This window comes from Accipiter gentilis, chromosome 19 (genome assembly GCF_929443795.1).
Source record: "Accipiter gentilis chromosome 19, bAccGen1.1, whole genome shotgun sequence".
Lineage (NCBI taxonomy): Eukaryota > Metazoa > Chordata > Aves > Accipitriformes > Accipitridae > Astur > Astur gentilis.
This window is the reverse complement of record NC_064898.1, coordinates 14,574,269-14,599,193: the sequence shown is the minus strand read 5'-3', so window position 1 is coordinate 14,599,193 and position 24,925 is coordinate 14,574,269. Positions and strand designations below refer to the sequence as shown.

Sequence of the window (24,925 nt, the reverse complement as noted above, 5' to 3'; positions counted from 1 at the left end):
CAAAATTAATCCAGAACATCCTGCATCTCAACATCACTGCTTGCATTGTTGCCTTATATTTGCTGAATAAGCAGTCATGGTGGGTTTCTGTTCTTTTCTGACCACCACATCAGGGAACAGTACAACATAAGGATAGAAAGGACAGCTGGAATTTCTAATGCTTTTTATACTGTTATAATTGAACTGCAGACCTCGCTATGGCATATACTTAGCTAGGATATTAATGTGTTTCACATTCCTCATACCATGAACAGCTATACCAGTTCCTCTCCTGTCATTAGCTAAAAAGCACACAGAAAAGGTTAAATTTTGAGGTGCTTCCTCTCACCCCTTTGACCCTTTCATTTTCCAACTAACTTTATATGAAGAAACATTTTTAATGCAGTGGGGATAAAAGTATCAGAGAACCAGACTGACATACATGCAATTACTGTCTTCATATTGCTGCTGAAGCTGAGAGTAGTCACCTAAGAAATTTGAGTCTAAAAGCTTGGAACTTGCCATAGCAATGGAGCAGTTGTTGGGACTTTATATACCTCAGCTAGCTTTAGCTTTTCTGATTTTGGAGTCGGTTCTTTAAAGACTGTCACAAGGAGGAGATTACAGAAGAAATTGCAATATAGGTAATGTGCTGGTTTAAGTAGCAAAGAATATTTTTTTAAGGTGTGATGACAAAATGAAACAGTGGAAGATAAGACTGAAGGAGAACAATATGTAAAAAAGTATGCATAAGGTTAAGGCTTTAAAGTCTGAATCGGGGGAACTCCACATGAATAATTCCCTGCAAGGAACTCCCTGCTAAATCAGAATCTGGTTAACTTTACTGATACTTCTAATGCCGAGACATTAATGCATCTAGGTTTTCAATAAATCATGATATAATCTCATACAGAATAATAGGAAATAATCCTTTTTTCTCGACCAGTTATTATGAGTTTAAAGGGAAAAGTATATGCTTTTCAGGTGTACAGAATAATTTGTGGGATAAAAATAAGAACCAAAGGACTGGCTTTAATTACCATTTTTAAAAATCACTTTGATTAGTCTTTAATCCATCAGATTATGAAGCAAAGCAGTTGGTAGCTGTGGTTTAAGGAATTACTCATTGATCATAGGGATTTAAGCTGCATATAGGTGTCATGGTTTAACCCCAGCCAGCAACTAAGCACCACGCAGCCGCTCACTCACTCCCCCCATCCAGTGGGATGGCGGAGAAAATCGGGAAAAAAAGTAAAACTCCTGGGTTGAGATAAGAACGGTTTAATAGAACAGAAAAGAAGAAACTAATAATGAAGATGATAACACTAATAAAATGACAACGGTAGTAGTAAAAGGATTGGAATGTACAAATGATGCGCAGGGCAATAGCTCACCACCCGCCGACCGACACCCCACCAGTCCCCGAGCGGCCATTCCCCGCCCCCACTTCCCAGTTCCTATACTGGATGGGACGTCCCATGGTATGGAATACACCGTTGGCCAGTTTGGGTCAGGTGCCCTGGCTGTGTCCTGTGCCAACTTCTTGTGCCCTGGCTGGCCATGAGAAGCTGAAAAATCCTTGACTATAGTCTAAACACTACTGAGCACCAACTGAAACATCAGTGTTATCAGCATTCTTCGCATGCTGAACTCAAAACATAGCACTGTACCAGCTACTGGGAAGACAGTTAACTCTATCCCAGCTGAAACCAGGACAAGGAAGGGTTCTGAGATTCTTCAGTGAAGCAGATGTAGAAGAAGATAGAAGTGTAGTGCAGTAATACTACCTGCAAGGTAGGTTAAACTGTTATTAGAATGTGCTGATTTTAAAAACAGATGTTCAGAATAAAAACTGTTTATACACACACTTGCAAAAGTCATCCCTAGCTCTATAAGTAGTAGTTTGATATATTTCAACTGCAAATTTGATCAAGTCGAGAAAAGAATGCTTTGTATATTATTTTTCGCCTGACCCAAAAGATTAGAAAAGGGAATTATCTAATATGTTATGGGTGTTTTCTGAGTCTGTTGAATAATTTAATTATTTTTTTCTGAACTAAACCTGTCTTCCCAGGGAACTTGTGGATTCAATGCTTATGCTATTTTCAAGATTCCAAGGGGAGAAAAAAATTCTTCAATTCTAAACCAAACAAAGAAAAAGTTTAAAAACCCTTTAGATTTTTTGCACTGGATTATTTAAATAAAGTTAATGAACATTTATTGAGTGTATCCATTAACATGATACAATATTGTTTCCATAATTACTTTCTCTCTTTTTTTTTTTTTTTTGTTTTCTGTGTTCTTTTAGAGATCATCTATAGCTGGGTATTTAATGAATTCCCATCTTTTGTGGCAGAAGATAGCAGACGCTTCATCTCTCAGGAGACAGGCAATCTCTACATCTCCAAGGTGCAAACATCTGATGTTGGCAGCTATATATGCCTGGTAAAAAACACAGTGACAAATGCCAGAGTTTTGAGTCCTCCTACACCTCTGACACTGAGAAACGATGGTAAGAAAGGCATTATTTCTGGGTACCACATGGAAACAAAAATACAAAGACAAAAATACTCTAGTTAATTTAAGAACCATGATTTTGTTGTTTTTCAATATATGCATGCATTTACTGCAGCAATCAGCAAAGGAAAGATGTTCATGGAGACAGTTTCTTTTAAAACATCTAACAGTTACGAGAGCATTTAGACCTCCGAAGGCTGAGGTGCAATCTGACACCTCCTGATGTATTTTGCTTAGAACAGTTACTCCTTCTTGCTGTTATGGTGCTCTGTCACTGTCAGAGAGAAGCAAATCTCCTTTCTCAGTAACGTCTGTTTCTTCAGGGCTCAGTTCAGTTGCCTCATCCAAGTAGCCACTGCCACACTGAGATAACCTCAGGCATCTGAGACATCCAGAGGGGACTGGCAAATACCACGCAGGGCATACAGACCAGCATCAGGATGCCAGGAGATATGCATCTCAGATGACACAAGGCACACATCATTAGACAACTGAACAGAGGTTGTTTTGCTTAAAAATTTACCTGTTGCTGTACTAAAGACCTGTTACACTTCAGGCTCCAATTCAATGCACTGATTAAGTACCACCAAGAACAATACAATAGCTTTGATTACAATGTTAGTTAGTTACCCAAGTAGTTTTGAATTTCGGCAAGACATAAAACCGCAGTATTTTTTCTGTAAATAAGTACCTAAATCTTATTATCAAAAAGTGGCTTGTGATTTTTTTCCCCAAAATTGAAAGAAAACACCTTCCAATAATATTTCTTATGGAGCAGTATGACATTTCAATATAAATGATATGTAACTGATTCTGTTGGAATATCTGCCTGTAGAGGCAACTGTGTTATTTGCTCTTTTGCAGCAAAAAGATTTGTATTTATTAATTACATTATCATTGCTTTTTGGTTTTGTTTTCTGTCAAGATAAAGTTATTTTTGAAAATAATTAATAATTCCATAAGTTCCTATATTTTCCTTTTTTTCCAAGATATTCCACACTTAATGATGCTTTCTAGTTCTTCAGAAATACATTTCAGCAATTCAGTGTATGTGAATCCATACTTACATGAACCAGAGAGAGAGAGAAACAGAGAGAGGGTAAGAGAGTCTGAGGCTTTTTTCTTGCTTATAGCTTTTACTAGAACTAAAACTAGTCCCGTGCTTTAGAAGCATTACAAAAGCTGGACTTAAACACCCATGACAGTTTAACAGAGTAAGTAAAAAATGTGTTCACAGATTAGAATGGAATTAAGTTAATGTTTATTCATCATAACAAGCTGAAATTTCTGTCTGCACAGAATGCAGCCTCTGCAGCAAAAACCTGCACATTTTACTCTCTTATTCCCTATTTTGTTTTGCTGGTTTAGTACCTGTGCTAATTATTGAGTTCCAGGTGTTTAGTTTTACTGAATTAACATAGCAGACCTGATCTTTTCAATACCAACATTTGAAAATTTTAAAACCCAAACATTGACTGTATTTTTGATCAGTTTGAACTCTGACAAAAAAAGATAGAATTTTATTGTCATATTTATTATTCATATCTTGCTCTATATTTTTTAATGACATTTCTTCATGCTTTTATTTGGTTCCAGTTTTGTGCAGAAATTCAACAGATTAATTATCCATATCTTACTAACAGTACCTAGGCACACAGTACAGTATAAGAAATGGAGAGAGTAAATAAGGATAAAGGCAGCAGTCTACATCACTGCGCTAAGAAAAAAAATCTGTGAAGGAAAACTGCACAGATTTTCTTAAATGTCAAGTGGGTAGTATATACCAGCCTCAAGCAAATTAGTGTTTCACGGCTGACTGTCATACAACTGTGATAATCCAACCTTCTGAACTGTGCTGGAGTATTGGGGAGGCATTTGCACATAGATGAACTGCTCCTCAACAATTTCCTGATTCATTTTTTCACACGCATGAGTTTCTACCAGGTTTCTATGCCTTAATTTTTATCTGTTCAGATTTCTGAAAAGCCCCTTTATTGTAATGGAGTTCTTTAGTATTTCCTAGTAGATTGTAATGGAGTTCTTTAGTATTTCTTAGTAAATTGTTTGCTTTCCTGTACGACTGAGTGAGTTTCTCAGTGAAGAGACCCGGACTTTCTGCCTAACCTTGCAGTCTCCATAAACTTACCTTGAAAAACTATTCAGGAATATTCTGGTTGTTAAATCATATTTATTATTTAGGACGTCTGCCTTGTTCTGCCTCCTCCACAGAATGCAATAATATGGGCCTTTTAAAAACTATCTGGGATCGCAATTAAAATATTCCATTAATGGTACTGTACTTTTTCTTTTTGATAGAGATTGCTTTAGGTTATATTGCTTTGTCCATTGACAAATATTACAGGGCAATGACAAAATTTTAAAAATATATATACATTATACTCCAAAATGTGGGATACTATACCTGTCGTAAAGAGGTGTTCATCAGAGTTAAAGAAAATTAAAGTAATTTGTGGAGAAAGAAACAGCTGAGGATGGACTCTAATAAGGAAGTGAGAAATTAAGAATGACATCAAAACAAACATCCAAGTACCTGAAAATTTACTTGGCACTATGATTTTGAATATGGCTTGGATTTTTTTAAGCTTTTTGATTATAAAATGAATTGAATCACTTTCAACTTTTCAAATATTCACTTAAGTTTAAAAATCATACAGCTTTCTGAGTTCTGATGATTGGCATCACAACTGACATTATCCTACGCAGTCAGCACATTGGTCAGAAAACAGAGGAAGAGCTTGTGGTTTTAAACAGTTTGTACAAATGGCACTAAATTAATAAAACAATTTATATAGTCTGTATTTTCTGGACACATGTATCATTAACTTAGAAATATTCTACTTGATATATTTATCATCATTCTTGGATTTTGATACATAAACAATACTGGTACCTAGGGAACTAGACAGCTTGTGACAAAAAACACTCCTATGACAACATTGGTCTCTATTTATCTATGAGGAAGAAATGGAATAATATTAAGGCTTTCTGTCAAACTCTGCAAGAATGTAGGAACTTCCTGGCCTTTTATTAATCTTTTATTTCTTTTGTGATGTGTCTCAAAGGGGAGCTTAACTCCTTGATATGAAGCAAATTAAATAAAAACATCAAGAAATCCTTCAATGGATTCTGAATAAAATGAATACCTCATTTGTTCAGATGTCCTTGACAATCAGTCATTTCATACAATTCAATTTCACTTCAAGCTGAGTTATAAAAACACTCTAAAATTCTATCTGAGGAGATAGAAAGTTTTATCAGGAAAAAAATTATACATAATTTCATTAACTGCCTTTATAATGCATTAGAAAGTTTGAGGAATTATTTAATAACTGTTTACAAATAATAAACAGGGTTGTTAAAATGTATCTTTGTAGGCTTGGATACTGATTGGAAGCAGTAATTTATCTTGACTAATAAAAACAACAGAAAGCGTCTTCAAATTTAGGAAAAAGAAACCTAGGGATAAATAATCTTTGATGCTTGATAGCATAAGGCAGTTATTTCAAGTTCACACATTTTCATTCCAGTTTTTCTTCCTTTTTAAATCTTTTTTATTTCTCTTGAAAATATGTTAACTTTAACATTATTACTGTACAGGAGAGAATTAAGTAATTCTTCATTTTATCTCTGTGTAGATACTGCCTAGTGGCTTTGCTATGGTGAAATTTCCAGGAAAAAGAGAACCTGTACAATTTCAGACATCGGAGGATACTTTCTAGTGTGTTCCAATAGGGCAAATTAGTTTATACTTCAACAGAGCTCAGTGTATCAGACCAGACGTATTCTCATGTAACTGAATGCAGCCTTGACCTTCAAATTTATTTTCCATGTCATTATAGTGCTGTGAACGGATTGTTGTCTGTCCTAATTCTATTGATTAATTCTATGTGATTAATAGTCGTACATAATGATAGAATATATAGTTATCAAGGTATTAAGGATGTTAATTTCTACTTTTCCATGATGGAATGTGTTCTGCATGTGTTTATTCAGATGGAACTCTAGAATATGTTGTTTGAACATCGTTGGGTTATCTAAAGATCTCTTTCCCATCATTAACAAAAGTTTGGAAGAAGTCATAATAATTTCCCTGATGGTGGAATAAAAAGGGCCAGTATAAGATAGTAAGGTAATAAATAATACATAAAAATAAAGATGGAGCAAAAGCAATAGTTTCACAGACATAGACTATTTCCATCCCTGAAGAATGCTGATAGTTGTTAATTAGCTGATAATTAGCGTTAAGAAGTTTTGCTTAAAGATTAACCCTAATGTTTATGATCTGACAGTTTTCCCCTTTCTAGAAATGCACAGTTTTTTGGGTTTTTTTCCTACTTGCATTACTAGTTTTGTCTTCTAATGTGTTTATTCATGTGGAGCTGAATTCTAGAAGACACAAAGCATACCTGGATTGTAATGGGAGTTGAAAATACTTATCCAGCTGTGACTTAATCCTGACAGGTTTTCTAGTTTCCAACCTTGTAGGCTGCCTCCTTCACGTGGGTCATATTGCAAGATCATTAACTTACATTTTTGAGTGTCCAGTCACATCTCATACTTGAATTGTGCAAGTCCATAAAAACTATGCAAGACTGGCTGGAAATTGTGGGAACGCTCCTAATGCTCCAGGACAGATCTTAAACCTGAAATAATACTACTTTGATTTTTTTCAATCAGAGCCAAACTGGGCAAAATCAAGTTTGATCTCTAGTGGTATACAAAGACAGATAACACTGACAGAAACATCAAACTACTCAGAGTCTGCTCCAGGGGAAGGCTGATAAAATGGCAATGTCCCTGGACATCCATTAGTCCTGTAGTAAACATGTTTCTCCCCTAAAATTGTAGTGAGATATTTTAATGATAGGTCATTATGACACTGCAAATAAAACACTTCCCACAATCTCTGCTTTTCTCTAATAAGAATACATCCTTTGTGGGTTACAGGTATTTTGAAGAAACACTTTTTGTCTGCTTTATTCTGACTCTTGTGCTCAGACCCCACTGCAAGGCTGTGAGAAATAATAGGATAAAAGTCAGAATTGGGGGGAGAGGGGGTAATGTTGTTTGGTCTTGGGTTTTGGTGCGTTTTTTTTCCAAAATCACTCCATTTAGAAAATCTGTTACAGTCAGCACCAGTGGTCCTTTCTGAAAATCTATAGGTAGGCAGGAAGTTTTATGGAAGGCTCCTATACAATAACCCTTTACAGTGTGTTTTGTAAGGATTGTAGCATAGCTCAAATGCACTATCAAACAGCACACAAAAGTTCAAAGACACTATTTGTAAAAGATTTAACCTAAAAAAAGTCTAGAAAAAACATCCTGGGATGGTCTTTTGACAATATAAAAGGGCTGAACCCAGGGGATTATTTCAGGAGGAAAACTGGGAAAGGTTTGGAAAAGATTAGGTTCCAGCATTCAGTGTAGAACAAGATCTCTTACACCATGAAACACTTTGCTTTGAGTTTAGTTTACTTTGAGCTCTGTTAAGATAACCTCTTTCAAGGAGTTTTAATTGCTAAGTTTTCCCACTAGTTTATAGAAACACTATCTGCTGGAAATGAAGCTGTTGCTTTTTTTTAATTAGCTGAAGTAATTTAAGATTCTAGACATATATCATCTTACACATCTTTTGTACTCATGTTTTCTTGTTTTGCTTCTCCTCGTGATGATTTATGAAACTATTACACAAAGGAAGGGGTTAACTGATCCATATACAGAGTATACAAAGCATAAAATAAATGAACTGGAGAAAAAATGTTCCACTAAATTCAATTCAGGGTTAGGAATGATATTGCATCAAACTGTAGCTATTAAGATTTCAGACAAAAGTGTGTTGGTAATATTTTAATTAATGGTGACTAAATTAAAATTTGTGCAAATTGATAACTAAAATAACCTTTATAATTGTGAATGGTCTCAGATTATTAAGAATGGTCATACCTAACATTATGTATCTTACTGTCTCAGCATCTTAGATACAAATAGACAAGTGACTGCTTGCTTTTCAATCATGGGATATAGCATAATATTCAAATAAGAATGATGTGTCAGTTTGGTGTTCTTGTCAATATAGTGAAATAATTTGATTGTGAACAACAGGAATTTTGCTTGAGATTAGGAGTGCAATAAGTTTATAATAGGGATGATTTGTTGCTGCTGGGTCTAAAACAACGGGTATTTCAATAGCTGTTGCTAATGGAGGAGAAATTTTAGTGTTAGTCTGATCCTTCTTATTGAGGAAATAATAGGTACTTGTATTTGCATGGTTATATCAAGAGTCTCAACTGAAAAACATTTTCTATTTAGGAAGCTCTTTCCAGTTAATTAGATAACAGTGAATATTAGAGCAACACCACTTTGTGTTCTAATTGATCAGAATCAAATGAAAAATTCCTCTCTGCACACTACAACAATTTTGACACTTTTGGTACCTAACTGGAAAGGGGATATTTTGGTTTCATCCTGTAGAAGAACAGTGCAGATTGCAAGAAAAATGGAGCTTAAGGTCATATCTGAAGTACAAACAATTATGTCATTTGCTATAGGATAAATTAAGTTCTTCAAGAACTGTTAACATGCCATCAGGAAGTTAATTATAAACCCCATGAAAATACGATCCTCCTCCAAATCATTTAGATTAAATAATATTTTCCAGGTTTCAGAATAGCTTTTGTGAGCCTGACCTGGATGAACAGCAGGCAGTTGGAAAGGAGGAACAATAAACATTGGCCAGCAACGCCTAAAAGAAATCTGCCACAGATTGCTTGTGCCAAGTTCAACACAATTTCCTCCCCTGTAAAAACAAATGGAACAAAAAAACCCCCAATGATAGTTATTTTGGCTTTTTGTTGACTCATATTCTTAGACTTCTCAAGCAAGATGGCATGTTGTCTATTATAGTGGAGTCCTGATTTTTCTTGATGTGTGTGGCTGCTCAGAAAAATTATATATATACATAGTCAGTGAAAATGTTCAGTTTATCATGTTTCCATACAATGATATATGCACGAATCTTCGTACTGGAATGTTGTATACAAGCCATTCAGATGGCCTCACTCATTCATCTCTGAATGTCCAAAGGGTGAAGTTTGGTTTCATCCAATGCCAGATGTGCTGAGTTTAACAGAAGAGCTTAGATGCTAAATTACATGTAGATGAGAAATTTGATGGATTGAAGTCTAAGTTATGACTCAGTAAAGACTTCTCTACATAAAGAGAGCCAACAATCTTGGTCATCGTTACCGTTTGATGTTTTCAAACACAGGTAAACAGAGATCTCTGCAGCCCAAACTGTAGACTAGAAATTGTGGCCTCTTGTTTGAAGAACTAGAGAAAATACCACTGCTCCCCTCATTGCTTATTCTGAGCTCACCTCATTGCTTTTGTGTCCTTAGGGTTTGGCCCCAGTTCCCTTTACTTCAGTCATAACACACCCACTTACAACTGAGAATGAAGTGGTTTTAGTTGTATTTGCTGTTTAAGAGAGGTAGAAATCTCTCTTGTATGTATGACATACATACACAACATTTATTAGTTATAAATAACTCACTTTTAAAATATTTCTAGATAGGAATACAATTTCTAGAAAGGGCTTTCTAGAGTTCAGAGAGTAACTGCTGAACTAGTGAAGTGGAGTATAATATAAAGATGGATTTTAAAGTAGGAAGAGGAGACTTCTGTTTAAGCTTCAGGTAAACATTTTGTTTTGGTTAAGTGTGACCTTCTTCTACGTTTATACCTCCATAATTAGAAATACATGAACAGTTCATCTCCTAGTTGTAAACTGAAGAAGAGTTGTTTCCCTTCCTGTGGTGTATTCATTAAGATATTTTTTCCAGAAACTGAATTACTAAATTTTCTTTCATATTAGGATAGATTCTGGTAAAGACTTCTTTCCATCCAGTGATATGTGATAGGATTTTCTCTCTGAGTAACATATGAAAACATTGGTGGTACTTTAGTGTTCAGTGCGTTGCAGAATGCAATTTCACATAAGCATTTTTAGGGCATCTCAAAGGATAAACTTATACCTCAAAACTTGGCTAAGAAATCTCTAAGTGGAAGGAATATTGTGGACAATTATCATAAAACAAACATACCCACAGTAAACTTTTAGAGACTTACAACAGGTGCTGGTACTTCCATTTAGAATAAGATTAATAGCAGGTGAGTCAATAAATTCTTCCCAACGCATTGAAAATTTCTGCTGCAGTCAGGATGTAATGGTGGGTATCATCACTATATTCAAATTAATTTGGTTTGTGCTGTGAATTTACTGTCACTGTAAATGTGTCTATTCAGAGCTCTCTCTTCCAAATAAATATTTGGGGACATTTAATAGTGCAGGTCTTCAGGGAAAATGCTAAATATTCACTTGTCACAAAAAGACCGACACAATAAACAACCCTAGTTTGCATCACAGATTATTGATAGGAGAAGAAATTATACATGAACATTCTTGCCATAGTCTCTTAATCAAAATTTTCTTGGGTTTGTATACATATTCACGTAACAGATCATAATTACGGTGTGGTAGGAAACTCAATTTCCCGTCTGTAAAATTATTAACAAATTCTTATAAAGCAGGACAAGTTCATCACTCCTCAAGAGGTTTCCCAGAAATTGAGAGGAACATCCAAACCAATAAGAATGCCCAATAATTCTGTGATTAGAGCACTATCCATGTGGTAAGAGAACTGGATTAACATTGCTGCACCATCTGATTAAGATCAGGGACTTCACCCAAAGCTCTCAGGCAAACACTCGTAATCACTGGGGGTTGTATCTTTTGCTAATAAAATAATGGCAAGTATAAATCTGTGCCTAATCTTGCTCCTGAGTATAGGAAATCTGTGGCTTTCATATTCTCCCTAGCACTCCGATGATGTTTAGCCAGGAACCTTATATTCTTTTCTAGCTGCTGTCTTAAAAGCTTATCAGCCACTCATTCAAGTATTCCCTGTAAACTGTTCCATTCAAAATTAGTTTCTGAAGTAAGTTAAAGACCTATTACTTAAACAGTTTGAAACAACCCCAAATAATTTTAGCTGAAAGGGTTTAAGGAGCCATCATGGAAGTTTATGTTCTGGGAGATTCAAGAGGGTAGTTAATATCTGAAAGACTAATGGAACAGAAGCATTACCCTCTACATAGCTGGAGTAAGATGATGTGCCATGATTTCTCAATTGTCTGATTTTTTTTTCCCCATGAAGGCAAAAAGCCTTCTTGTGTGGATATAGTCATAGACTCACAATTTTTCTACACTCTTCATTTGAGGTTGTAAAAGTCACAGAGTGAGTGGCAGGCTAAATGAAGAGGTAGAGCATTCCTTTTCAAAGTGATAATGACTGCTATCCTGTCTGTAGTTCTTTCACTAGTTCTTAGCTGAAAGGACTGGCAGTCAGAAACTGATCTTGCTACTTTATTCCATTCTCCATTTCCATTAAATGGCCCACAGGGGATAACGTAAACAGTTTTAGCTGTAGTAAAATCTGTAAATGTTTGAAATTTTATTACATCTATTCATGTGGTATGTAAGCACCTCACAATCAGAGTTTATCACATTACTGTGGTTTAGTGAATTGTGTCATCTCTTTTTTTTTGATGGAAAACTGAAATGCAGACAACACTGTAGCTAAGGGTTCATAGGATGCTTTGGTTAGTGTAGATTTGAACTCAAATCACAGATTTGCAGCCAAGTCAGAGGAACAACTTGTTAAATGAAACCACTTATTAAAATTAAAGCTGATTTTATGAAGATTTTTCTTTACCTGAGTTGGAGAATATGTAATAATAGCTCTGTGATAATTTCACTGTTGTAAAAAAATATCTGAAGGAGGGAATAGGGAAATCATCTCTTCTGTAAATATTGAGCTCCATTTCTGCCTGTGTAACTAACAGGCCATTAATTCTAATAAGGCAAGCTCTGCTTAGTCTGGGATATGTTCAGTCATTTCAATCAGTGCCTTTTTCGGTAATCAGAGATACAACAAACAGAAGCGTTATTAGTGTTTCATCTCAGGAGCAGAATGGACAGAAATGTGGAGAGCTCTCCTTCTCATACACACTGAAAGGACAGAGACCCAGAGAATGGGAAATGTAAGGTGGGATGACTTGTTTCAGAATAAAGCCCAGGGGTAAGATTTACTTAAACAAACAGAAAAGTTTGGCTTTTAACCTCTTTTTTTAATCCCAGACAAAATTTCAAGATGTGATAAATTAGATTTATTTTGAAGCAGTGTGTTTCATACCAATTACAAATTCAGCACTTTCATACCCAGATCTGAACTCAGCTGAAAAGCACAGTTTGAGAAGTAGGGAGTGTAGTAAACTAACTAATTAGCCTAAGGAACACTGAATCATGGGGGGCTTCTCTGGGGAGGTAAAAGATTGTCTGAAAGTAGGTATTTTCATGGGAAGGCAGAGCGCAGTAGCGTTGAGAACAGCTCCCTCTTCCTCTATAGTACTCAGACCCCATGAGCTCTGTGATTTGTTAGCCGCTTGAAAATCGTATATTATGTTTTTATTCTGTGCTGATCAATTTTATTTATTGTTATATTTCATGTTTGATAACTGGAAATAAAAAATGACTGAGAGAATTTTTTATGGTCTTAACCAAAGCTCTGAAAGAGTCATTTATATAAGTCTGAGAGAGATTGATTCTAATGCACATAACTCAAGGCCTCAATATTTCTTAAAAGTTCAGGTTCCTTTTAGCACCTGATACAATTGAACAAAAAACTTGATGAAAATGCAGATGGTGGTTGTTTTACCATTACTGACTTATAGTGACCAAAACAGAAACTGGGAAAGATAAAGAGCCTGGAGGTACAACAGCCATAGCAAAGCAATTATAGTGTAACGTGGGAAGGTAAGGCCTCGATAATTCCCTTGATGTCTATGCAACTGCAATGGCTTCCTTGGTCTCAAAGATCATAAATAATAAGGATGAAAAATATCTTTTTGCAATAATAGACTTTTGTTTCCTAATTTTCATAGGGACACAAAGCAATTGCTCAGTAATTTTTCTACATTTTTCTGCCAGTTGCTGCAGGCGTGCTGCTTGCTAGTGTAACAAAAACCCAGAAGAACAGGACATGGTACAAAGCTTTAGTAGATCGGCATTTCATTAGGAATATGAAATGATGGCATGACTCACAAAGACCATTCAATGCTTGTACAGATTGCACCTACTAAAGGGAGTTAATGTAAGTTAAAAACATAAGATCTGAAAGATAGTATTGTCCCTCAGATGTGTTCATAAGTACTGTATTATTTTAAAGGCAAGAATAATTTAATCCTATTTTAAGTTGCATGTTTTTCAGGACTAAAAAAAGGCAAATGTTTAATAGTATATGACAATTCAACACAATGATTTTCAGGAACAAAGTTTTACACAAAAGCAAAAAAACCCCAACTTTTTAAAATTCCTTCAGTCACAAAACCTGTCAGTGCATATGCACAGTCAGAGATGTAAAAGGAACACCTCAGGAGTATGAGACTGCTTCATAAAACCTAAATGAACTATTTTCAGTAGTGTTCACTACAAGGGAACTTAGGGAGGTTCCCCTATCGAGACTGGAGTTCTTGTAATTGAAGTTTCAATAGAAGACATTTTAGAAGAAATATTGACATTACAAATACTGACAAATCCCCAAGGCCAAACTCACATACAGAAGGAAGCAGGATGTACCATTTTCCTTCACCAGGCCTCAGGCCCAGAAGGGGCATAGGTAGAAAAGGTGCTTTTTTTAAAAAAGTTACTCCTAGTAACATCTGAGGAACTATAGACCAGTAAGTCTGACTTTTGTGTCAAGTGTTTTGGTAGAAAATAAATAGAAAAGTACAATTAGTAGGAATGTGTTTATCACACTACCATACAGTAATCTTACCATACAGTCATATAACATGAACACAGCTTTTAAAGAGGGAAGTCATGCTTCGATCCGTATACAATTTTCCCGAGGAGTCTGAGAGAACATGAATAGGAATGGTCAAGGTAACATTGTGTACTTTCATTTCAAATAGCTGTTGACAGGGTGACTCATCAAAGGCTGTCCAAAAAATGAAATTCTCAGAGGGGTTGAAGGACAGCCCCATTTTGAATTAACAACAGATTAAAAAAAATCCACCTGTTGTAGCAGTATCTGATCAGTTTGGAGAACTGGGAGATTGCCAGTGAAGGCACAGAATACTTTTCTGGGACTTCACCATCCAACATATAAATGATCTGGAAGGGAAATGAACACAGAGCTAGAAAATTTGTTGATTGTTAATTATTAAAATTATTAAGGATAGTTAAAATTAAAACTAACCGTGAAGAGCTGCAAAAGGATATAATGATAATAGAGTGGATAGGTGATAAATAATGTCACCTGGTACAAATTTATATAATACCTAAACCTAAAAATATGATACCTTTATTAGATATTATCAGTAAAGGGATTAGGGTACCATTGTGGATGAACATGAGCTCTTGTGCAAAAAGGCAAATAGAAGTGAATCATGAGGAAAGCAATAAAGAGCAAACAAAACCAAAAATATCCCAAAACCCAACCCAAGAAAAAAACCTGTGATTGAAAGATCTACAGCTTCATTATTGCTGTGCAGTTCTCATCTTCCTATCTCAAAATGATAGAATAGAACTTGAAACAGTGCAACATAGGCATGAAGAATGATCACAAGTTTATTAAAGATTCACTGTAAGGAAGGATTAATAGTCTGGAATTTTTCGGTCTGTAAAAGACACACCTAAAAGGGGATATGACTTACCTTATCTTATAAAATCATGAATAACTCAACTGAGATGAATCAGAAACTGGTATTCATAATCACAAAAAAAAAAAAAAAAAAAAGTGCCAGAAAGCAGTAAAAGAAGTCACAAGGAGTGTAATTAAATTATTAAATTTATTGACACAGTACAAAATAGTGGGAAAATATGTTTTATGCCAGATTAGACTAGGAATGATTTCAGTCTAGGCTAGGGAAAATTTTCATTGACTACAATTTGGTTGATGCCCTGACTTTATTTTAATACCCAGGACACAAAGGTTAATTTCCTTTTTCTACGAAATAATATCTTTTAAGCTTTAATGACAGAACTGGTTCAGAATTTGCCTTTTCATACAAGGGGCAGTATTTCTCCACAGGTTCATAAAGCAATGTCAAAACATTGATTTAGTCATGTTTTTGAGGAAAAATGGGTCACTATTGCTAGTACATGTAATACTTGCATGATTATGTTTTTTAAAAAGAAATCTACTGTTACTTATAAAGCCACATTATTTATGGAATTACATTGTTTGAGTTAAAAGCATTTTATGCTTTCTACTTCTGTTATTTGAGTCACGTATCAGACACATTTAGATTTTCTAACTAAACTTAGGCCCCCAAAGACATGTTTAAATGCATACATGTTTAGACTCCCTCCCCGAACCAAGTTGCAGGAGACAGTGGGACAACAGAAGGAAGAGAGCACAGCCCCACTGGAAACACCTGAGTCCCATAAGGAACAACTGAAGGGCTAGAAGTGTATGTTTTGCCGTTTCAGCCTTATATATTATTTTTTTTCTCTAATAGGTCGTGGGTTGTTTTTCCATCTAACCCTGTCAGCTGGTCTCTCAGCTGCAAATCTTATTCCCCTGCTTCCATGTTCCTCCTTATGCTCCTTTCTTTTCTCTTTCTTGCATAAGATAGCTCTTTTCTCTCCTTTCTTTCCCTCTCTTGTTCCTATTTGCTTGCTCTAGGATTCTTTGGAGAATCTTCACTGATTTTTATAAATTTAGACTAGACTTGTCTTGTTGCTACTGTGTCCACAAATCAGATTTTATTCAGTTTTCCTCATCTAAAAATCTGAACAATTCTTACTTTGTTTAATATAGCTTTTAGTTCCCGAGTATCACTTACCCCAGTAACCCATCTTCTGTCTAACCAAACACAGCTGTTACAGTCATATTCTTCTCTTGTCATGCTGATTATGTCATTTCCTCTAAGTCATACCAAATACAAACCTCTCACCTCGCCTTGTAAAACCTGTCTCCCTTCCCTGCTCATTTCTCATTTTCTAAATTCTTGTGATGCTCCAAAGCTGTCGGTCACTCAACACCAAATTTCATATAACTCTACTGAGTTTCTCATTCTTGAATGTTTTCCTAGTTGTATCTTACAGTACTAAGTGTGTTGTTGTGGTGGGTTGACCCTGGCTGAACACCAGGTGCCCACCAAAGCTGTTCTATCACTCCCCTCCTCAGCTGGACAGGGGAAAGAAAATATAACAAAGAGCTTGTGGGTCGAGGTAAGGACAGGAGAGATCAACTCACCAATTACCATCACAGGCAAACCAGACTCAACTTGGGGAAAATTAACTCAATTTATTATCAATCAACCAGAGTAGGGTAATGAGAAATAAAACCAAATCTCAAAACACCTTCCTCCCACCCCTCCCTTCTTCCCCGGGCACAACTTCACTCCTGGATTCTCTACCTACTCCTCCGCAGTGGCACAGGGGGATGGGGTTGGGGTTTACGGTCAGTTCATCACACGTTATTTCTGCCACTTCATCCTCCTCAGGGGCAGGACTTATCACACTCTTGCCTGCTCCTGTGTGGGGTCCCTCCCACAGGAGACAGTCCTCCATGAACTTCTCCCATGTGAGTCCTTCCCATGGGCTGCAGTTCTTCACGAACTGCTCCAGCGTGGGTCCCTTCCATGGGCTGCAGTCCTTCAGGCACAGACTGCTCCAGCGTGGGTCCCCCACGGGGTCACAAGTCCTGCCAGAAAACCTGCTCCAGCGTGAGCTACTCTCTCCACAGATCCGCAGGTCCTGCCAGGAGCCTGCTCCAGCGCAGGCTTCCCACGGGGTCCCAGCCTGCTTCGGGCATCCCCCTGCCCCGGCGTGGGGTCCTCTCTCCCCGGGCTGCAGGTGGAGATCTGCTCCCCCGTGGAGCTCCCTGGGCTGCAGGGGGACAGCCTGCCTCACCAGGGTCTTCATCCCCACGGGCTGCAGGGGAATCTCTGCTCCGGCGCCTGGAGCATCTCCTGCCCTCCTGCTGCACTGACCTGGGGGGCTGCAGGGCTGGTGCTCTCACATCTTCTCACTCTTCTCTCCCAGCTGCAATTGTGCAGTTTTCCCCTTCTTAACTCTGTTCTCCCAGAAGCACTACCACCATTGCTGATGGGCTCAGCCTTTCCCAGTGGTGGGTCCGTCTTGGAGCCGGCCGGCATTGGCTCTGTGGGACACATGGGAAGCTTCCAGCAGCTTCTCACAGAAGCCTCCCCTGTAACCCCCCCCACTATCAAAACCTTGCCACACAGAGCCAATACAGTTGTCCTGATAAAATTAATCATGTCCCAAATTAAAAGGGTCACTGAAAAGGAAATAACTGAACTTTCTATGTGTCTGCATATCTGTGTTTGTATCTCCGTACACAAATGCTCCTACATAATTTGAGTTTTTCTGGCTGAGCTTAGAAGGTACTCAGTCAAACACAGCATGATACGTTGATTTATTTGTCATAATTGTCACTGCACCAGTAAACAAAGCTTTGGTCTATGAAAAATCTCACCCTTCTAAAATTGATTGCCTGCTTTAGTCTTTCAAAATGTAAATATTAACCCATGTTTGAGAAAATAAATCCTTTTTCTTAAGCTCACTGTTGTGCTGTTGGTAACTCTGAAGAGCATTTTAGAATATGTACTGGACCTGAGCAGAGCATATCAGCTCAAACAAGGCTATTTCCATCAATTACTAGCTTTACTGTAGGGCTGGTTCAAAAAGCAAGCCATAGGTTTTTTCTGTGATAATGTCAGCAAGTGGAAAACTGATGATATTTCATATTTTCAACATTCCTTATTTTCTAGGTGTGATGGGAGAATATGAACCAAAAATTGAAGTTCATTTTCCTTACACAGTTACAGCTGCAAGGGGAACTACTGTTAAGATGGAGTGTTTTGCACTTGGCAAGTAAGTACAGATTCTTTCATAATTAGACATCATTGTTTATTAAGATGTGACATGCCTAATTTGTGGTTTCATTATTTTGCTGGATCTCATTTTCACAGACAGTCCTTATTTCACACTCAAAGTAACCAACTGACTAAGTGGCCAATTATGAATTCCCTGCCCAGCCATTTCTGTGGACAGTAATTCATACAAGTTAAAAAACTCTGTCAAAATGAAATGTAACTCTCTTGTAAACAAAAAGAGGGAAGTTTTTGTATTGAAAATTTTACCAGACTCAACCATTTATTCACTGTGATCCTATAAATCAGTAAATTAGAATTTATTCTGCCAAAATATTATAGTTGAAGAATAAACAAGACCTGGGGGGGGGGGTCGGGTCCACCAAATGCATATTTTATACATGAAACTGAGAGCACAACATTTTAAACATGTCCTAACACACTTTGTGGCAGTGCCAATTCTCTAGTTTCTACCTGACCTAATAGCACTACTAAAGAACAGGTGTTTAGTATTCATGTCAAGGAGGTTTTTATATGTTTATTGATAAATGGGTTTAGGCAGAGAAAGATTTTAGAAACACCTCTTTGCTATTTCATACAAATTAAATAAGAAATTAATATTACTTCTATACACAATTAAGATTACAGAATGTAGGATGAAACTGATGACATTTCAATTTTACTTTGGCAGTTACTATTATTATTGCTGCCAAGAATAAGGGTGGCAAGGGTAGTATGAAGTCAAACAGAACTAAGCAATTCTAGTCATTCGAAGAAATTATTCTTTCTTCTGGACATGCATGTAGCTAAAACCAGGTGTTCCATCAGTGATGTTTCACTAGACACATATAAACAAATATAAAGCATAGGTTTGGGTTTTTGGTTTTTTTTTCAAAAATACCACATCAAATTCAGGGGGCAGAGGTGATGTGAGGGGGGATGTTGAAAGAAATCTTACTGTATTGAATTCTTTTCAGTTCCTTTTTATAGTGGTGTTTCTCTCAGCCATCTCTCTCCCAACCCCCGAAGTCATGCTGCTGAATGTCATATATCCTGCTTGTCTATTTCATAGCTTATCAAGGCACATACAAGTTTCTTACAGCCTGGCTTTGATTAAGAATAGTGGAATGATTTGTCTTTGTAACTCCTGCGGAGGAACTTCACAAAGCAATTAGTGTGAGGAGTACCGTATCTTCCATACCAATTCTTCTTACTAATTTACTTAAGCAGGAACAAAAGATAAGAAGAAAGGAATTTTAAGACAATAGTCTATTTTCCTGAGAATCACCACTCCAGCTTGCTCAGTAGGTTTTCCGGAGCAACTTTTCAAAGGTTGTCTCTACTACCTGAGAGGACTTTATATGTTTTTATAGTCATTTTGACCTTCATGTATCTCTGGTCACTGGATTTTTTTGTTCAGATTTTTCTCTTAACAGTTCCTATTTACTGTTTGAATGAGATATGTCTTAAACTTGCTTCACTTCTTGCCTGTTTTTCCTGTTTGACCAACATCCAGATATTCTCAGTAAGCAGGTCAATAGAAAGTATTCATAAATAAGTAGAGAGAAATTCTGACAAAGTATTTTAATTGTATCTATTTAGGCCCGGTGAAGTCAAAGGAGAGACAAGATATAGCCAATCCAGTCCAAACAAAATGTGGGAGACCATAGCCCACATATACGGAGCCATTAGACAGTGACAGCGGCTTTTGCAGATTCATTCCCAACATAAATGTAAGCAGTAGTTTAGAAAGCAAACATGAGGGGAGAATTTCTGTAGGGTAAAACACAAGTCTTATGTTTTATATATTAAGGATAAGGAAAGGCGTACGTGACAGAGGGTTAGAAAAACAATAAATTGAGAGATTCCCTGAAATGCTGAAATATATGAGGAAAAGAATTGTTCTGTAGAGGCTGGTGGCTCCAGGCTCTCTCCTATCAGCAACACTAACCAATTTTCTGCCAGGTCAATAGCTGGCAATGAGGCCCTTTTAGACTCTTGGCTGAAGCAGTCACCAATGTGTTAGTTCTTGTTTTCTTCATTTTGCTGGAATTAAATTGCAGTTGCTGACAGATTACAAGTCAGCTGTCACTTTCCAGTGAAGAGAAGGTATGCCACATGTTGTCCTTCACAACCATCACTGACAGGCAAGAATCGCAGCTACTGATACCTTCCATCATCAGCATCCTGAGATTCAGTAAACTCTCTCAAAAAGAGTTAGTCACTCTTCAGTCACATAAGGAAGGTGAAGGTTGACAGGAAAGGCTTCAATTAGCTTATTTCCACGTTCGTATTTGGTGTTAACCATTAATAAACGAAAAAAAAAAAGCGCCACCTGAATGATCAAGGAATTTAAGGTTATCTAGTAAGTTGACCCCATTTGCTGCTATTGTAATGGGTGGCTATTTTTACCGTGCACATTCCTTATCTTCTTTTCGCAGCCATTAATGCACAATCAAATCAGCTGAGTTGAAATCGCTTTCAACCTGATATGGTAATAATTACATGAATGACATTTCAGGCTTCGTTTAAAACCTGGAGGCTGAGGTGGGAGGTAGAAATACATCAGATTTCCTATTCATTTTCATTAACATTTTTGTCCGCCCAGTAGCTTGTAAGGATCTTTTCTCGTTACACTGCCATAGGTCCCCATTACCTAACTGAATCAGCAACTAATTTGTTCCTTCTTTATTTGTCATTTTGAGATTTGGTGTTTTGAATTCTTATTGTAAATAACACAGAAGTTATTACAGTCTCAAAACCAATATGCTGCTGGTTTTCTCATGCTTTAATTTAGCTGTCTGAAACGTTTGGTCTTCTCTCTCTGCTGTAATTGTGAGAATGACAGACGTTCCAGCGAGATTTCCTAAAGTAAGCATTTGGCAAATATTCCAGAAAGAGCCTAGTCTTTAGTTACAGATTAATGATTTATTAATAGTGTTTATTTAGAACTGCCAGTCACTATGGCTGTAGGAATTAAATAAATTGGAGCTGTGCAGCTTTTGTCTCCAAACTAAAAGCAAATGTCTTAATTGCTTGACAGAAATTCTCTGAGAAGAATTTTATTCTGACCCAAGCAATATGTAGCTGGTACAGTTACAAATGAAAATATTATGTTACTGATGACACTTATAAATAGACTTTGTTGTTGCTAAAGAATTCAAAGTAATACAGGAGTGAAATACCTCAAAATTATGTTATTTGCATTAGATAATACTGCTTACAATGAGCATCAGTCATTGGCTAAGAAATCACTGCATATAGCCATGATTTACTGCTAAGGTACAACAGAAGACATGACAAACAGAAAAGGCAAATAAAATTTACTGTATTTTGTATCAGAGTGTGCATTTTGCAATTAGTGATGTTTTGTGATTTGTGCCGGGTATTTATGCTGGCCCACTTTTGTTGAAAGGTTGTTTTTAGAGCCATATTCACTGTCACACCTGCACAAAAACTTGTGTTTCAATTACATCTATGTTTCATATGTATCTGTATATTTAGCACAAAGATGTTTTCTGCCACCCATTTAATTACATAATTTTTATTACGAACACTTGTATTTTTGTTTGTTTCCTGACAAGACAGAGGATCATTTTTTTTTTCAAAAGAGTAATTAAAAAAACCACTGGCAATAACAAACTTTTACCATCTTCTATTTTTTTAACTTTTCGTAAGAAGAGAAGTACATCTTTTTATTTTATATAATTGCTAAATCCTGATTAAGATTTACATTAAGCATTGTTAAAATAATAAAATAATAATTTAAAAAAGAAAAAAATCTCCTTTAAAACTTACTGAAAGGAAGAATTCAAAACATCTACATTAAAAAAAATAAATCTAACCAGCAGTATATTAGTATTTGCTTTTGAGTAATACAGTTTGCACTGCTTGTGTCTTCTGTTATTTAAAAAGACAAGCTAATTTTTTGGTAAAACAAATAAATAAGATTATTAGTAATGAGGTTATTTGTAGTCCAGATAATCCTGTTTTTCTAACAAGTCCATCATTTCAATGTCAGAACTTAAGTTTGTTATGTAAATCAGGAAGACAGATCACGACCTTCTTCTTTGCTTAAGTTCTGGTGAAGAAGCCATCATTTTCCCAGCTGACACTCTCGCACAGATCACAGCATTCCTGGCTTTTCCTGCTCCAGAAATGCAATTTCTCAGGCACTGCCTTCTGTGACAGCAGGTTGCCATTTTCATTTCCTCTCAAATATTACTGACTTTGCTTCCAAGAACATCTGGAGGCAACTGGTTAATTCTTTCATTTCTTTTTTTATGTACTGCTTTAAAAGGAAGAATTCTGATGTCTTCATTTAACTCCCCATTAAAAAGCTATGAAGGTAATGGTGCTGATAGGTAAAAGGACTTTATGTTCTGTCCCCACCACATGACATATTCATTAATGAAGTATTTCCAGTGACGGCCACCTGAGCATTCTTTAACAGTTCCTGACTTTGGTGTATAGTTATATATTTTGATATTATTATTTTAACATGGGACTTAAAAGCAGGTGTAGATGGAAATATATAGGGTTTTTTAAAAGCCTCAAAATGAACAAGTTTTCATAGTTTGAACAATGATATAGGACTGGTTTGTCCAAGCTCACATGAAAAGCTGTAAATTTCAACCCTCCTCAATGAGCACAGAGCCTTGCCCTCACAGGAAAGCAAGAAAAAAGGAAGTGTCTAATTTATGGCTCTTTTTTTCCTTTTTTCTCTCTTTTTTATTTTTTTATTATTTTTTTTTTTCTGCATATAACTCTAGGTTGACTTCTTGTTTCCCTTTCAAATAATTCTTCCACACCCATTCTTTCACACAGATTTTTTAATGTCAAATTGTGTATCATGCACACAACCTACTTGATCCTCACACTTCAGCCTTTTCCTCGCTGCATTTTTGGTCATGCATCACACCATACAGCAGCTTCTATTTTATTCCCATATAAACCTCTTATTTCATTGGTTTTCTGGCTCCATCCAGGAAAAAAAAAGTACAGTTTGTGTTATGATAGTGCCAACAGCCCAACACTGAGTAATCATATTTTATTTCTCATTAAAACAAATTAGAGGATGTGGGCTATTCCTGTACTTGTAGGTTCCCAAAGTTTTCAATCTTTGCTTTTAAAATAGGATCCCTGAGCCATGTAGACTGCCAAAAGGATTGTTTTGCTAAAAAAAAATTAAGTTTTATGCATCCTTTTTTTCACTATGGTTATTTTTTAACCACATAGATCAACACTTAGAGATTTTAATCAAAAGAATCAATAGAGAACATTGCTGACAGCCAATTTTTCTTACAACCCATATGCTTGTTTTTCTGTATTTTTAGATACCGTTTTATGCTTGTGCTGCTTCTGTACAATAGTAACATCTACACAGGGTATCAATATTCTTTCTAAATGCTAGCTTATTTCACTTTAGTAATGTCAAGACTATGTTTTTACTGTGAAATTTTCTTTGTTAAAGATAAGAATGAAACAGAGGTATTGACTGCCTTTTATTACTGAATTATGATGAGGCTGTTATGATAGAAGCATTGTTCATGCTGTTATATTTAATGTTGCTTTAATAATTCTATTGTGAACTTTGTTTTGAAGAGATTTATAGCTAAGTCACAAACATTCATCCCATTTGTAATATGGCTTGCAAACACTCAGCTGATAGTCCATTTTTAAATCTTGCTTTCTAAATGAAATAAAATAAAATAAAAATAAGTCACACAAGTGAATGAAATTTAGTGACGCAATCCAGGAAATGTTCTAAAATATTCTCTTGAACGAATGAACTCTGAATCAATTCAGATTAATAAATATCTCAAAGTTTTCAATCCATAGAATTTAGGTTTTTATTTTCTCTCCTTGACCTGATTTTCTTTTAACACACTTTTAAAATTGTTCTTCAAGCTTTTATTAAAAATGCTATTATTTATTTTATGTCACTATCAATATTTTCATTGCAGACTATGTACATGTAAAGAGACCTTACTGAAGATTTTTCAATATGCAGAAATAAAAGCGAACAGTGTTTGGATAAGTGAATACGATATCTAAGCAAAGATCAGGGTGGGGATATAAAAAATCTTTATGATCTGGTGAAGAGCATTTGACTGCAACTGTGGAGAACTGCATGAAGTATCTGAAGAAGTTATTTTTGCTGGTGTCACTCATTAAGACAATGACATACAGTAATGGCTATACAGAAGGCTTCTAGATATTGCAAATCTTTTTGGAGGTGTAAAAAGATAGATTTTGCAAGTCCACATGTTAAAAGGATGTTTCTGTGAGGTCTAGTCAGTGTTTGGCAAACAATGTAATGAGGAAGAAAGTGATTTCAGAAAAGAAGGAAGATTAAAGGCACCCAAGAAGTACAAAGCCTTTGCTCAAAGGCTTTATCATACCCGGGTCCTTTCTTTTCTTTCTGGGAACTTTAACTATATGT

General features: G+C 36.1%; 1 protein-coding gene across 7 annotated transcripts in view; it reads left to right on the top strand.

The window, feature by feature from the left end:
- CNTN5 (contactin 5) overlaps nucleotides 1-24,925 on the top strand; it is a 679,382-nt gene that overhangs the window by 501,730 nt on the left and 152,727 nt on the right. For all 7 annotated transcript variants that reach the window (XM_049823513.1, XM_049823512.1, XM_049823515.1 and 4 more), the window contains 2 exons: nucleotides 2,288-2,491; nucleotides 18,379-18,481. In XM_049823513.1, coding sequence (XP_049679470.1) covers nucleotides 2,288-2,491; nucleotides 18,379-18,481 — 307 coding nt within the window. The remainder of the gene's footprint in view (nucleotides 1-2,287; nucleotides 2,492-18,378; nucleotides 18,482-24,925) is intronic.